General features: G+C 35.9%; 1 protein-coding gene across 2 annotated transcripts; it reads left to right on the top strand.

The window, feature by feature from the left end:
- The first annotated feature begins 7,260 nt into the window (after positions 1-7,260).
- On the top strand, positions 7,261-10,604 carry LOC128514345 (transcription factor 21). 2 transcript variants are annotated; one of them, XM_053488154.1, is made up of 3 exons: positions 7,261-7,316; positions 7,436-7,916; positions 9,689-10,604. In XM_053488154.1, the coding sequence occupies exons 2-3, from the start codon at positions 7,545-7,547 to the stop codon at positions 9,767-9,769; spliced, it is 453 nt and encodes a 150-aa protein (XP_053344129.1). In that variant the 5' UTR covers positions 7,261-7,316; positions 7,436-7,544; the 3' UTR covers positions 9,770-10,604. The 2 variants fall into 2 exon arrangements, with proteins under 2 accessions (XP_053344129.1, XP_053344128.1); XM_053488153.1 differs by having other exon boundaries at positions 7,436-7,925.
- Positions 10,605-13,811: the final 3,207 nt, after the last annotated feature.

Here is a 13,811-nt window from a genome sequence, read left to right as displayed (position 1 = left end):
AGCTCCTGAACCAGTTTTTCTGTACTTACAACCCTCTTTACTTACAGACTTATTTACTTACAGACTTCTTAACTTATTTCTCTACCTAAAGATATTTTAGTTACAGATGTTACATCTACAGACCTACAGACTTCTTATATACTTCTTTACTTTTTTACTTATAGACTTCTTAAGTTATTTATTTATATACTTCCTTACTTACAGACTTACAGGTGTTTTTACTTACATACTTTTTAAAAGCACAGATTACTTATTTACTTATAGAATTCTTTCCTTAGACTTCTTAAACTTATTTATCTAATAACATATTTTAGTTACAGATAATTTAGCTACAGACTTTCATACAGACTTCTGTACCCACAGACCTTTTACAGTATGGACTTCTTTAATTACAGAGTTTTTTTAAACTTACAACCGTCTTAAATTTTAAAGACTCTTAAAGACACCTTTTTTTATTTATTTACTTCTTTACTTTTAATATTATTATAAGTATATTTACTATATTTTAGTTACAGATGTTTTACAAATTTACAGACTTCTTTACTTCCAAACTTACAGACCTCCTTACTTATAAAATTCTTTACCTACAGGACTTTGTACTTACTGTACAGATTCCGTAACTTATTTATTTACATACCTCTTTGAATACAGACATATTACTTCGACATTTGACCTACAGACCTACAGATGTTTTCACTTCCAATTTTTTAAGTACAGACTACTTAACTTATTTCTTAACTTCTTTATTTGATATTAAACCGCCTTCCTTCCAGGAACCTTTCTTTGAACTTTCATAAATATTATTATGATTCCACCTCACTTATGTCCAGTAAAATTAGATGTTGTAAATAATTAACTAGCAGCATAACTGTCCTTTTTATGCTTTTTGTCCAAACTGACCTACAGTTAGCCCAAAATAATAGTAAGAATAATGTGTGAATATAAAAAAGTTATTTTTTAAACCATCATTTACATATATTAATATAATTATGTAATAAACATTTTTGTTCCGATTCAGCACTCTTGTCTGTAATGCCTTGTTTCACTGTCTCCAAAAGCCTCTTAACCCTTCCCCTTGCTTCTGTCGTTTTAAACCACTCTTACCCTCTCCTCATTTTTCTTGCTCTCTTTTCTCTCTTTCCCACCATGTCTTGTCTTCTGTCGCTCCCTCAATCCCTGGTGACCACCTCCCCCCAGCCTCGCCAGTAACAGGTGTGAGTGTATGAGCTCAGTGGGTTCTCATGCTCAGTGCACTTGCACAGCTGTGGGACAAAGCTAATGCGAAATAATTGCATCAAAATGGACACACTTACAGAGAATAAACCAAACCCACTGAGAATAAGCAATCTACCTTACAAACACACACACACACACACACACACTAAACATATTACAGAGAGTCATGAAAACCACTAAGGTTAGTTCATTAACACAAAACATACTTTTATACACATGCATAACATACAATCGGTAGCTACTGTAATGTTGAAAATCAGATCGACTACTGTGTGTGAGAAACCACTGTATGGAAATCACTTAAAGATTAGAGCTTTGTTATTTGTAATCCACTTCAGGTAGTCATTTTTTTTTTCATTGCCGCATAAAAGTGCTGAGTCTAGATCTGATCAACTAAACCAACCCCAGATTATACAGAGGCTTTTATAGTTGACATCGCTTCACGCACTTCCCTTCTTACCCTGATGCTCTGGAATACAGTAAATCTGATCTCATCAGACCACATGACCCTTTTCCATTGCTCCAAAGCAAATTATTTTTGGTCCCTAGAAAATTGAAGCCTTTTTTCTGATTAGTTTCACTAACAAGTGGTTTTCTTATGACCACACAGCTGCTTAGTCACAACCCTCTGAGTTCTCATCACATTATCTCCGTATGGAAAGGCTCTTACTTTCACTATTAAGCATAGCTCTGGTTTTTACTGTTCCATTTTATTTTTTTATTTTTTTTACATCTAACCACCAAGTGTTTTTGTTTGATGACAGATGACTGTTCAAGACTGTCTTTCCAGGTTTTGATAAAGCATCGAAGGGTTCTTAGAAATAGTTTGGTCCTTAGTTGTTGTCTTTGATTGATGCAGCCCAATAATTAGACCCTTCTGAAATAGTGACTTTTTTTTCGCCAGACAATGTATTTGACTTACTGGAATTTCATTTCTATTTTTCACCTTCACGCATTTAAACATTAAACTACTCTTGACATATAAAACATTAAATGGTCTCGCAGCCGCAGTATCTGAGTGAACTGCTAGTGTCCTATGATCCGCCACGCCTACTTCGATCAAAGGATGCAGGCTGCTTGTCAGTACCGCGTATTACTAAAGCTACAGCTGGGGGCAGAGCTTTTTCTTACAAAGCCCCAAAGTTAGGAAATAGTCTTTCAAATAGTGTTCGGGACTCAGACACAGTCTCAGTGTTTAAGTCCAGGCTAAAAACCTATTTATTTAGCCAAGCATTTTTTAAATAGAATAGCCTTAGGTAAAGGAGCAGATCTGGGGGACTCATGGACGTAGAGTATTATGGTGAACTGGTATGTTTGGATGCTGTCTTCCTCACTCTCATTGATCACTCAGGTTTGTTGATGGTGAAGTGAATGGTTGCTTTACATCTCAGGGAGCCCTCATATCTGTGTTTCCTTCTGGCTCTCCCTTTTTAGTTATGCTGTCATAGTTAGTCCTGCCGGAGTCTCTGCTTGCACTCTGCACTAAATATTCATTCACCTTATACATTGTTCGACTGTGACCACACCTAACTGTCATCTCTTCATCTCTTTTCTCTCTCCTTTTCTGCTCTCTCCTCTCTCTCTTTCTCTCTTCCTCTCTCCCTTTTCCTCTACCTATCTCTGTCGAGCTATACATGTCGCTCCTGAGCTGACATTGATCCAGACGTCCTCTGCCCTCTGGACCTGTCTAATTCGTCCTGGAGTCCTGCTTCTGGTTGGAGATATAATCACATGGATGCCCTGTATGGTCTGCCTGGGAGTTTTCCCTTGCCACTGTCGCCGTCGCCCTCGGCTTGCTTATCAGGGACAATCATGTAAACATTTGGTTTGCACTTACTGTTCACCTCTTCATTTAAAAGGTGTTCCCTGATGGCAGTGGGCTCTTTCAGAAGGATAATGCGCCATACACCACTGCAAAAAATGATCAGCAATAGTCTGATGAACATAAAGTGTTCAAGATGTTGACTTGGCCTTCAAATTTCCAGTGTATATTGTAAATGAGCCTCCCTTGGGGCTATCAAAACAGAATTAATCCTTTGGAGCATGCATTTTGGTCTATGGTTGACATGATTGGATCACACAAAAACAATAAAAGATATGTTTCAGTCAGGAAAAATAATACTACCCCCTTCTCTGCAAAATTGTCCATTACAGTGACATTGGTCTAAGAGTACATGTTCCCATGGCAGAGTTGTTCTCAGGACCTCACACTGCTCACAGAAACATGATATACACAAGTGTGACCATCAGATTTAATATCACAATGGGAAATCTGTAACCAGCAATTAACACAGCTGACACACACACTCACACACACACACTACATTTGGCTAGAACAAGCTTTCCAGGAGTCCATTACTAAAACACTCTAGCAGACAAAGAGCACAAGAATGAATGACAGAACTAAGATAGGAGATGAAGCAATGTGGCTGATTGTTACTGTCATTACTAGGTATTTTAGAATGATTTCTAAGATTTCACTTGATCTGTGATGTTTACTCTCTATTAATACAATATTCATAAAACACTTTACTAGCTACTCTCTAGGATAATACCAATTAAACTCATTGCTAACTTTTTACGTATTATGATGTATTACGTTCTTCACTTGTTAATACATACTGTAGGAACAGCATGATAAGACGTATTGTAAATAAAAAGTGAGGATAGCTGATTGACCCTTCACAATTTAATGCAGATTATCATCAACAGATGATATGTAAAGGGTGCGTAGCATTAGCTTTAAGTTTACATCAAAATCCAAGCAGGGTTCTGGTCCAAGGAACATAAATAAAATTAGCAAAGTGTCTGGTCAAACAGTTAGTATAGTCACTGTTGGCTGTTGATACATGTATGTATTGATTGTTTACAAAAAATTTTTTAATTAAAAGTGATCAACTAAACCAAAAAATGGTCACATTCATACTTTTTCCTTTTAATTTCCAAATAAAAAATATGAAAAATATAAAATTAAATACTGTATCATGATATAGGTACCATAATAATCGAACTTTAAGGTTATAGTTTCATGATATCATACATGTACCACACTTTGGTACAATAGTACATGTATAAAAACTTAATTGTACAAGGTTTTGCCATGGACTGTAATATGGGACTATGGAACACGTATCGGGATTCTATCAAAAGTACCTTATAAATGTTTATGTACCATAATGATAATATAAATGTAGTAACCTCTGCAGTGCCATTTTAGCTGTTACCAGTTTAGCTGGGTACCTTCAAAAGATAATACATAATACTGTACATTGTTGAATATCCATGATGTATTAAGTACCACAGTGGCTACCAAAGTTCAACAGTGTTATTTATCTAATATGGTAGTGCCAGTACCGGTAGCATGTACCCAAATATCTAATATGGTCAAGTATCTTACTCAATAAGTACCATAGAACCATAGAACTAACACAGGTACCAGTGAAGCGGTACAGTACCTTCCATGGTATTTACCAATGTATTATTGTACACACCATAGTACTACCACGGTATCCACTGAAGTGCCATAGTATCTATACTGGTAAGCTATTAAGTATCATGGTAGGCCTAATATTATGATATATTATGGTCTGTACTATAGCATAATAAACTACTGTATATTACGTACCACAATAAACCTTTTTTTTTATTCACTAGTTTTATTAAATTATGTATATTATAATAAAAGAGCAAACCATTTAAAAAGAAAAAGTATAAAATATAAGTGATTGTGATACCATCAAGGTTTTTTCTTGTGCAAATGAGTTTAGGAAAAATCACATTGATTTGCGAAAATGGATCAGATGTATAATATATACATATTATATATAATATATATTCCCTTTCTGCATTTTGAATCAGTTTTTCCATTGGGTTACTCATATCTGTGCTATAGCTAGAATTTTTTAGTTTTTTTTTTAGCAAAGTAAAGAGTATAGAAAATGCCACAGCTAAACAGTAGATGTTGATCATTACCATTGCCCATTTGATCTTTGAAATTGCCAGTAAATTTTGTGATCAACTTGCAATAACTTGCAGAAGATATGAGTCTGTCTGAACTGTGCACACAATCATTCACAAAAACCACTTGCACGTTACAAGAACTCAGTGGGAAGATCCCTGACGAGTTTCTGTAATGTGTAGGTGGCGTTGGTGAACCTCACTCCAAACCAATTCTAAATGTTTGGGCCATTAAAGGAGTTCCTGGGAGGCTAGTGTTGGACAGGTCGGATCTCTACGTACTATCTTAATGATATCCAAGCGCTTGTGAACACTGGGATAAGTACATTAGTGTAAAAGGGGATCATATAGAGAAATAAATGTTTGTACTCTCAAAAGATTTTTACCCTTTTTTCTGGTGCTACAATGTGGGTTTTTTACTTATATTATGCATCAAAGCACTTTGTTATAACAAAGTTCTTCCTGATCACCAGGTGCTTCATACCATAGTAATGAGTAAGGGCGGACAATAAAAATGCCATCATTCATGTCTATATCTATCTTACTGCCTGCTTTTTTCATGATTATGTCCATATTGGCTGAATAGTGGCACACTTTACAGTCATGTTTGATGGTTGTTCTCTACTTTGTTCCCAATATTTCTGATCCCTCCATGTAGAGTACGGAGCAAACGGTGACAGCTGTGTCCAATGCACACCGGCCGTGTGTGGAAATGTTCAAAACTCAGGAGAAACTTGATATCTCTGTGAACTGACCGGCGGATTACTGACTTTTCATACAACTTTCAGACAGTTCCATTACCTAATAGAAGATTTTAAGAAAGCATCTGATTGCAAGAATGTTCTTTTCATTTCATCATTTACACACAAAAAAAGTTCCATTTATTCCAAAAGGAGTTAATAAACCAAGGCTGGTTTATAAGTTGTTTACTTCTTTAGTTGTGTACTGGTTTGATGAGGCCATGAGGGTGATGTGGCAGACACACCATGTTTACTGATGTCCATTGAAACTTGCCTTAAGTGTCAAAAACAAGCTGTAAGTGAATTGTAAGTGATTAGTAAGTTAAAGGATTGTATGTGAACACCAATAAAGATATGAATATGAGGGACATTATTTTATTTGGGATCTGGTTGGAATAAAAATGTGTTTTAAATATTTTGTTTCATACAGATGTGAATTTGCTGATTTTTTTGCCTGGTCAGGGTTATGATAGATTTTTGTGGTAGAGCATACAGTACATCACAATTCAGGGTTTAAATCTAAGTATAGATACTGATGTTCAGAGCATCTTATTTTAATCTTATCTAATAATTTAGATTCATACACATTCACATTTTATACAAACTTTCTTAATTTGTTTTGATTGTGTAAAGCTGTGTGGCACGGTGATGTAGTGGTTAACACTGTCGCCTTGCACCTCCAGTGTCTGGGTTCGATTCCCGACCAGGCTTGATTCCCATCTCTGTGTGCATGGGGTTTGCATGTCCTTCCAGTGCTTGGCGGGTTTTCTCCAGGTACCCCGGTTCCCTCCCACAGTCCAAAGACTTTGCCCACAGTGTGTGAGTGAGTGTATGTGTGTGTCCTGCGATGGATTGGCACCCTGTCCAGGGTGTACCCCGCCTCGTGCCCTAAGCAGTTTGAATTGATTAAGACAACCATTTAGACAATTAAAGTGTTAAAACACTCCTGACTTTTTAGCTATATCAGCTTTTTGTGCAAAACTAAATAAACAGATAAAATGTTTTAGCCAAATGACTACCTTTGATGCTAAGGCAGATAATGTTGTGCAGACTGCGTCTCATTTTATGATGGACCTTTTATTCCCTTAAAGTTTGGATTCTTTAAGCTAAAGAGAATGTGAGAAAAGTGTTTGATAAGTGATTAAAGAAATACCATTTAATGACACATTCTTCCCTCATGAGAAGTCATGAAACTGAAACATACATAAGCTAACCCCTCCCCCTTTGCCGTCCTGATGAAAACTGCTGAAAAAAAGGGGTGTGTGAAAAAGCAAAAAAAAAAAAAATATCCAGTGTGTGAGGAGAGTGTGTCTCACAATTTAAATGACTGGAAACAGAGAAGGGAGGACATCTTATCTGAAGAGAACACTCAACCAAAAGAGAGTATGTAGGCTTTTTTAATTTTTTATTCATTTGTTTTTTTGCATTCATATTAGCATATTAGCATGTTTTTAGCTACATGAAAATATATAATTATGTGATTTTTTTTTCTTTGTTTTTAGATTATATTTATTGTCCCGTGTAATTCTATCTACATAAACAGCACTGGAATTTTACCCAATCCTATACTAGGAAAGCTATATACTTATATATTGTATTATAGACACAATAATGTCCACCGGATCGCTGAGTGATGCAGATGATGCACCAGAAACATCGTTCACACGCCTTGATTGTCACTCTGATGATGACTTTAATGATGACGAAGGACTCAACACGAAACCCAAACGAGCTAATATGCAAAAGCGTGCAAAAAGCCCGAAAGATGGAAGACAGTCGCAGCGTCATGCGGCGAACGCACGTGAAAGAGCGAGGATGAGAGTCCTAGCAAAAGCATTTTCACGTCTGAAGACAAGTTTACCCTGGGTTCCAGCAGACACCAAACTGTCCAAACTGGACACACTGCGACTGGCCTCGAGTTACATCAACCATCTGAGACAACTGCTGCATGAAGACAAATATGAAAAGACCCTCGTTCATCCGGTAAATTTGGTATGGGTCCATTTTTTTAGCATGTTTATCATTACAGATATGTTAGCTTCATTCTGCAATTGAAATCATTTGATATTTTTTTACTATTGTTCCTGGGAGGTTTATAAGTGTTATAAGTGTATAAATGATTTCACATAATCGCTAACATTCTGTTTAAACCAGGATGCTAGCTCTTACGCTATTTTAGCTATAATAATCTCCTGCCAAATCATCAACAGCAGGTTGATTGAGCACATATACAGTATTATAAACAAAAGAAAATCATCAGTGATTAGACTGTGAATCGACCCTTCACAGTTTAATGCAGACTGAATACCTAGCGTTAGCTTTAGCTATCATCCTGAAGGATCTCCTCATCTTACCTGCTGTTTTTCCCCATTTATTTAAAATACAAAATATTGTATTAACCTGATAGTTACTAACAGTATAATAAAAGTGTTTTATTGCAGTTGTATAGGTTGAGAGTAGAGCTTATGATGTAGAGATGTCAATTCAATTATTCCCTGATTTCCTTTTAATTTGGCACAATATACCATCAAATACTGTAGCTGTGGTTGGGTTTTCCTATTTTGGATTATTGCTAGTTGCCAGTGTAGTGTCAAGACATCAGCATGCCTATTACCTAATTGGGGTAAGGGTCAATGTTATTATCCAGCTAGTAGTCATAGAGTTCTAGCTGACCAGTTCTGGCTTTCCAGTATCCTGAACCAAGATCCTTAAACCTAAGCCTAACCCCAAACATTTAAATGTGAAGCCTATACCCAAACCTAAACCCCAAACCTCTAACCCTCTACATTTAAATGCCAACTATAAACCTCTAAATTTAAAACTTAATCTAAGCCTCTAAATGTATAGACAAACCTCTAAACCTTAACCCAAATCACTAAACTAAAATTCTAATCTCAATTCTTTAAACCTACCTCTAACCTTAAACCTCTAAACTTACCTCAAACCTCCGGGTTTAAACACACACCTCTAAACCTCAATTACACACACACACACCTCTAACCTCAATCCCCCAACCTCAAATCTCTCAATTTAAACCTTATTCTTAATTTCTAAATCTAAACTCTAAACCTAACTTAACCCAAACTCTTACCTTAAACCTCTAAACCTTAACCCCAACTCCAAACCTATAAAATTTATCTTCAACTTCTAAATCTACATTCCAAAACTCTAAACCTTAACCCTAATTCCCAAAGTTCAGTTGTCCTCTTTTAGCCACCTTTTCCCAAAATATCAAATAAATCTTGCTGATCCATGATGCATCACCATTAAGACACCCTATCTCAAGCTTATAGGACAGAAAGTAATGAAACTAATGCTTGGTCTTTAGGGATTTCTTTAGGATTAGAGTGGCACTGCTGTGTTGTTATATTTTTGTTCCACAATTAATCATTAATTCCTGGAAATATGCAAATATACTGTATAAATTTAAAACTCTGAAGGATTCAACAACTCTTTAATTTGCAACTTAATACCTGTTTATTTTAAGAATGTGCATATTAATCATGTACAGTATTAATGAACATAATTCTTGGCTGATGCTTTTATCCAAAGCAGCTCGCAGGCATGGTTATCTGAGTGAACTGCATACCATAATAAACCATAACCCACAACTTTTTTTAATCATTCTTCTAGTTTATAAATACTTAAACATAACTCAAACCCAAAGTGGATGCTACTCTTTTGTTTTCCAGGAACAGATGAAACAGAAGAATGCAATTTTAATTTACATTTTTCTGTTGCGTTTTTCTTTACAGTCATGGCCTTTCGTGGTTTCAGGAAGACCAGAAGACACAAAAGACATTTCACCTTTCAGACTGTGTGGAGCTACAGCTTAGATATTCATCACTCTCTGTTTGTTTTTTTTTCTTCTTAACTTGATATATGTTGTATTTTTATTAGAATGGAATATACATATATCAAATGTGTACTGCCAAAGATGAGGTGTTTCTCTTACAGCTTAATCTTTCTTTACAGTATTTCTTTCTCAAAATTCATAGTATATTTAGTATATCCCTTTTTCTTAAGAGTTGAAGTAAATTTAATGTCCATAATGTCACAATTTCCTTTCAACCCTATATTTGTTGTCTGAATGTTCTGTGTTCAGTATTTTACCGAAAATTTGTAAGTCTTCTTTTATTTTAAGGCATGCAAGTCAGTTTTATTGTGTAGAATAACAGAACACAGTCATGAGAGTAAAAGTGCTCGGCTCAAATCGAGGTACAAGGTTTTTTCAGTATGCCAGAGCCATGATCAGACTACCTGCTTAACATCTGAAACTCTGGCCTCCCAGGAACTCCATGAAGCAGGAGGTCTGATCGTGACTCTGGTGTGCTAAGAAAACACTCTACCTTAATGATATCCAAGCACTAATGAAACACTGGGATTAGTGCATTAATGTAGCAGGGGATTATACAGACAACATCCTTTTTCATCCTTGTGTCTTTCGCAGTCTTACTCTTATCCTTAAATCCTCTTAATGCAGTTTTGATATTGCCTGCAATCTAGGACTTTTGATGTTTTTGTTGTTTTGGTTTTAATACAGAATCTATGTATGTATTTTTTATATTCCCTAAGCACAAGGCGTGTATTAAGTACACTACATAAATATCTAAATTTAGGCTTTGTTTCATAGTTAATCAGTATAAATGCATCACTGCACATTTGTCAACACTGTTCATGAATCACTGTGTGAAATATTATGTCTAACTTTAACTTTTTTTCAATGTTTGCATTGTTTCCATTTGATATGCATGATTTTCACTGTTTATTTAATTTTTTTTAAAAAGTTTTGATATGTCAGATATGACAATCATTTTGGACTCTATTTTTCTAATAAAGCAAATGATAATCTTTAACTGTACTTTTATTATTTTAAGGTATTTATGTTCCACATGATGCATGATGTAATAATGATCAATGAGTATCTTTAAAACCTTAAACCGAGAACATTATTTTAATTAGAGCCGGTTTGTAACTATATCCCTCCAACATGACATTCTTTTAAAAAACTTTCATCAGTTTATTTCTTATGCCGTATCTAAAAAGTAAATTTAAAGCACTTAATGAACAAGCTTGCACCAGGTTAGATCCGCTCGTTAGATCTGATGCATGGCAACAGCTGTCATTAGTAAATGCCAATTTCAAAACTTTACAAATACTTTGACTCTTCAAACCTTGTGCACATACTTGCTGTAGAAAAGAACTGTTCGTATGCTGGTCAGAAAGACAAATCAAAACCCCCATTTGACTGCAAAAAACCTGCAGGAAGATTTAGCAGACTCAGGAATGGTGATGCACCGTTCCACACACCTTCATGGAAGAGTCAGAAGAAGTAAACCTTACCTGCGTCCCCATCATAAAATCTAACGTCAAAAGTATGCAACAGAACATCTACAGAAGCCTGATGCGTTTTAGAAACAAGTGCTGTGGACTGATGAAGTTAAAATAAAATTCTTTGGCCACAATCAGCAAAGGCAGGTTAGGAGAGAAAAAGGAGCAGCATTTCATGAAAAGAACACTTTGCCAACTATTAAGCATAGGGGAGGATCTATCATGCTTTGGGGTTGTGTTGCAGCCAGTGGCACAGGAAACATTGCACGGGTGGAGGGAAGAATAGATTCCACTAAATTTCAGCAAATTCTGGCAGCAAACATCACACCATCTGTAAAAAGCTGAAGCTGAAAAGAGGATGGCTTACACAACAGGACAATGATCCCAAACATACCTCGAAATCCACTATGGAATACCTCAAGAGAAGGTTTTGGCATGGCGATCACAGCCCCCTGATTTAAACATCATTAAATGTGTGGGTAGATATTAAAAGAGCTGTGCATGCAAGACAACCGAAGAATATTTGCTTTTTGCAAGGAAGAATGGGAGAAAATTCCAAGTATTAAAAGACTGTTAGCTGGCTATAAAAAGCGTTTGCAAGCTGTGATATCTGCCAGAGGAGGTGTTACTAAGTACTGATTATGCAGGGTGCCCAAACTTTTGCACAGTGCCACAATAATATTTTTATTTTTTATCGTTGTTCAATTTATGACATAAAAAGTAACCATGCATCAATGTTTGCTAAATATACTGTGCATGTTTTCATTTCCATTAACTATGTCAACGTCTTTTCAATAAAAAAATCACCAAAATCTGTTTATCAAGGGGTACCTAAACTTTTGCATAAAACTGTACTGCATATGTGTGTGCCCGGCAATGGATTGGCACCCTGTCCAAGGTGTACCTCCTGCCTCGTGCCTTGTGGATCAAGTCTCCTGAGATCAGCTCCAGGCTCCTGTGACCTTGTGTACAGGATTAATAGGACTCGTATAGACGATGATCTTGTACTTATGCTGATTGCATGTGAATAAGCTGAATATATTACAAGACTCTTGGACTTGGGAGTCCTATGGAGCTACAGTTAGACTTTCCAGTGCCGAGTTAAACTATGATAACTTTATTGATTGCAGAAATATAATCAAGGGAAGATGATGGCTCAGCGGTTGGCCCGGCTCGCTCACACCTCCAATGTTAGGGGTTTGAAATTTGCCTTCAGTCTGTTTGGGTTGGCACTGTGGGTTTACTCTGCGTACTCCCATCCTCCTCCAAACTCATGCTTTGTAGCCTGACATGCAAATGGCCATAGTGAGTGAATCAGTTGGCAAACATTCTGTCAGGTGGCTTCAACCACCAGCATATCAACAAATTCTAAACAATAAATCAACAGCATATATGTTCTAATGGTTAGTTCATTATGTATAGACAATTACAGAGAGTCCAGAGTATTATTTTATTGAAACACACATAACCATCACTTGCCTTCATTAGAATCTTGCCTTACCTAGAAATTGTTAAGAATTTTATTTTTTTCGACCCTAATTTAATTCTTTCTACTTTGTAACCATGTAAACAGTCTTATCTATTTTCACAGCAGAAAATCTTTTCATCCATAAGCAATCAAGAGAACAATTTGACCGAAAAAGCTTTCCTATAGCTCTTAATTCAAAACAAAAAGATACTATTATACAAATAACTCATTTTGCACCAAGAAATATGTAATGCCAACAAGTGTTAGATGACGTAGTGTTACAAAAGCAAAAAAAAAAAAAAAAAAATACAACTTACATATTCAAGTGAAGTAGTTGCGAACTCATTAAAGAACATGAAAAATTTGCCGCACCGTGTCCTTGACAGAGCGTTTCATCTCGTGTGATCCGTTCTCTTGGGATCAGTCCGACTTTGTGGGAAAATAACTGTGGAACAGCTGCAATCCTTTGCAGACGTGATGAAAAGTTAAATTCCCTCCTCAAACCGCAAACGTTTTAATTATCGCTGTAAATTTTTCCCAAGAATTTTTAACTATATATATATATATATATATATATATATATTAAAAAAAGAATGCTTTGTTAAAGGTTTTCCTTCAAAGAAATCAGCTCAAAAAACAGGCAACCAGCAAATACTGTATATTTCATTATTTTTGTATATTTTTTTCAATTGTTGCTGTATTGAACAATGATAACGTAGCTAATATGTACAGTAGACATAATGCATTGTGTATTTAGATAAATTGTGTTGAGTGTGTAATTCATAGTTACTGTATTAACCTCCGTGCATTATTGCAATTTTTTGTGTTGATGATTAACTGATTTTTTTAAATTCCCTTTTAAAATCTGTTGCTGTCATAGCATACAATACTGTGCAAAAGTCTTCAGCCATTCCTAATTTCCTCACATTTTGCTTCCAAAGAGCCAGACCTACTGATTCCTAGGAGACCTTTTAGGTATGAATCAGTAAGGAACAGATGCAGATGATGACAGATGATCAGGCTGGTGATTAGTATGCTGGTGATGCTGAATGCTAAGTGGTTGGAACAGACGAGAGGGG

Source organism: Clarias gariepinus, chromosome 26 (assembly GCF_024256425.1).
Source record: "Clarias gariepinus isolate MV-2021 ecotype Netherlands chromosome 26, CGAR_prim_01v2, whole genome shotgun sequence".
Taxonomy (NCBI): Eukaryota; Metazoa; Chordata; class Actinopteri; order Siluriformes; family Clariidae; genus Clarias; species Clarias gariepinus.
The sequence above is the reverse complement of the archived record's forward strand: the minus strand, read 5'-3'. Positions and strand labels throughout refer to the sequence as shown.

Coding starts and splice junctions, on each gene's coding strand:
- LOC128514345 (XM_053488153.1), top strand. CDS start 7,545: ATGTCCACCGGATCGCTGAGTGATGCAGATGATGCACCAGAAACATCG. Junction 7,926..9,688: donor TCGTTCATCCGGTAAATTTG/GTATGGGTCCAT, acceptor TTTTCTTTACAG/TCATGGCCTTTCGTGGTTTC.